Source organism: Aphanomyces invadans (genome assembly GCF_000520115.1).
Source record: "Aphanomyces invadans strain NJM9701 unplaced genomic scaffold supercont1.34, whole genome shotgun sequence".
NCBI lineage: Eukaryota > Oomycota > Saprolegniomycetes > Saprolegniales > Verrucalvaceae > Aphanomyces > Aphanomyces invadans.
In genome coordinates, this window is record NW_008580179.1 from 511837 (window position 1) to 514324 (window position 2488).

At 47.4% G+C, this 2488-nt stretch overlaps 2 protein-coding genes across 2 annotated transcripts; both read right to left on the bottom strand.

The window, feature by feature from the left end:
* Positions 1-1609: 1609 nt before the first annotated feature.
* On the bottom strand, positions 1610-1810 carry H310_11867 (hypothetical protein; the record flags this gene model as incomplete). The annotated part of the gene is made up of 1 exon (XM_008878699.1): positions 1610-1810. One exon carries the CDS (start codon positions 1808-1810, stop codon positions 1610-1612), a length of 201 nt encoding a protein of 66 aa, XP_008876921.1.
* A 124-nt stretch (positions 1811-1934) lies between these two features.
* Positions 1935-2288, bottom strand: H310_11868 (hypothetical protein; the record flags this gene model as incomplete). Its single annotated transcript, XM_008878700.1, has 1 exon — positions 1935-2288. One exon carries the CDS (start codon positions 2286-2288, stop codon positions 1935-1937), a length of 354 nt encoding a protein of 117 aa, XP_008876922.1.
* Positions 2289-2488: the final 200 nt, after the last annotated feature.

Consider the following 2488-nt stretch of genomic DNA (forward strand, 5'->3'; position numbering starts at 1 on the left):
GTGTAAGTCAATCTCAGGTGGTGACGCCAGTGAAAGGATTATATGCGCTCATGTACAGTGCATAACCCTACAGTCCATTGAGGGAGTAAGTTGGCCAAATTTCATGTACACTGTACTTTCCACCAGTCGTCGAAAAACCTTCGTCCGCTATGTTTGCGGTCCTATCAACGACGATTAAGACTACATTAGTGTAAACACCGTATTCGATAGGTTGTGCTCGGGCGGTGTTGGAGCTACTTGATCGCTGTCTCATAACCGTGTTGTAACTCTGACTTAACAACAATGATTCCGAATACAGAGCTCCCTCAACGTTTGCTCCCTCACCAAAAAATAAATTGTAAAAGGAAAACAAAAGAATAAAGGAAACACGATAATTGATTTTGACAGTTATCAGTTGAGCAATCGCTGAATTTCAAACAAGCCCCACAAACTTCATATCAATCATTTTACTCAGGTAATCGATTTTGAGTAGGGAGCAAACCTTGACGGAGCACTGTAAAATGCTTAAACTATCAGATACTAGTAATATAAACATTAAATAACACCTCGGTTACCCCTGTGGCCAAATTCAATGTATCAATATACTTTTTTATATTATCAAACTTTTCTTGCTGTGGGGAGAAAGAAATATGGGCATCCAAGGTGTCAAGAATTTGCCCACTTGGACAGTGGTCATTTATCTGATACATCGTCTTGGATAATAAAAACCATGCCCGTGTTCCAAATTTCATTGGCTCAACCTGAACCTTGCTGCGTTTCTATTGGACAAAATTCTGCATTGAAAAAACTGTTGTACCTACCTTATATGGCCAGCACTGCACTTCGTATGCATGCACTGTAGTGTTCTAGGCACAGAGGAAATTCAAAAGTACATTGATTGCCGTGATATCCTGCTCTGTGATATCCTGCTCTGACGGTCCTTCCTAACGTGGCTTCGCTAACGGTGTTCTCAACAGATATTCTTCGTACGACAATCCCTACAGCCTAAGTCGACAATCCAAGTCATTTTCATTCTTGACTTCGTTACAATGCCGGCGGTGCGGTCAAGGACGATGCGATGATTCAATCCACGGCACGGGGCAATGCATTTGCAGTCAAGGATACAGCAGCAGCAGTGACTGTTACAATTGCGACGATGGGTACTTCGGCCCCAACTGTACCGCGTGCCCACAAGACTGTGCGCACGGCACTTGTTCCAACGGGTTACTGGGGTCTGGAACATGCAAGTGCGACGAAGGGTGGGCGTGGTCATCGCAGAACCCGTGTACGTCGTTCCTGCCGGGTTACATCGGTCCCGATTGCGTGCTCTATCCGGGGTATATTAAGAGCGGCCTCATGTGCAATGGCCATGGGGTGTGCATCCCCCACGCGAATCTGTCCGTCGGCATTTGTGAATGCGACGGTCGTTTCAGCGGCATGGGATGCGAAGTGTACGAGTTTCCGCTCGCTTAGGGTTGATCGCGCTGTCGACGTTGGGGTTTGCATGTGTTCCATACGACCCCTGGCGCGTCAAACGCAAATCTTCTACCCCCAAGTGCTCCGCCGTGGGAGCACATTCCCTGGGTACTTGTTAGTTATTCAATGCAATACTACAGGATTTTAAACAAATTTACAATTTGTTAACAAGGGCAGTCAGAAGGGTAGTCAATGTCGACTGCAACATTTGGACTTGTTGCGCCTGCATTTGTACATGCTGTAGCTGAGCCTCACGGTCCTTGGCACGCTCCTCCATCTCCTTCTCAAACATAAACCTGCGAAGCTCCAATTCGGTCTTGTTGCTTTCGTTCATCAACGACAATACCTTCAACATCTTGCCACCGCCACCGCCGCTCGATTCGTCATCCTCGTCCTTTGCTTTTCGCTTGCCTTGGGATTTAATGGCCTCTTCGCGGACGATTGCACCATTCTCCTCGACATTTGAGGCCTCTTCAATTTTACTGGGTCATTCGGCGGCCCTCTTCTTGTTTGGCTTCGTCAACTTGGTTGCAAAGATTATCCAACAGGATTGTCTTTTCTGTGACATTCTCGGCCGCGCCCGAGGCATGTCGAGATGCGTTGCTGTTGTCGCGATGGTCCCGCAAGAGTATAAGGAATCGGGCTTGCGCCTTCTTTCCGTCGAATTGGGGACGGTCAAACTCGCCAATGGTGGCCAGGTTGCGTGCGACAGAGTCCCATACGTCCATTATCTTGCCGCGGCGGGCCAGGAATGGCATTTCGGCACTGACTTGGGTCAGCAGAAGCACGTCTTCGCGCTCGGTGAAGACACGGCGTTTTACAGATGTTGTCATCCGAAGGCGAAGGGGAAAAGAATTAATTCCTTTCCGAAGGTCTTGGGAAAAGAATGACAATCAACTTTCGTGAGTTTCCTTAACGGTTTTCGAAGGTTTTTTTGTAACATGCGGTGGGAAGCGAAACAGGAAACGAAAGGACAGTTATGAAACCTCTCTACTGACGTTCAACATATTTTGTCTTCCAACTACTCATGCCT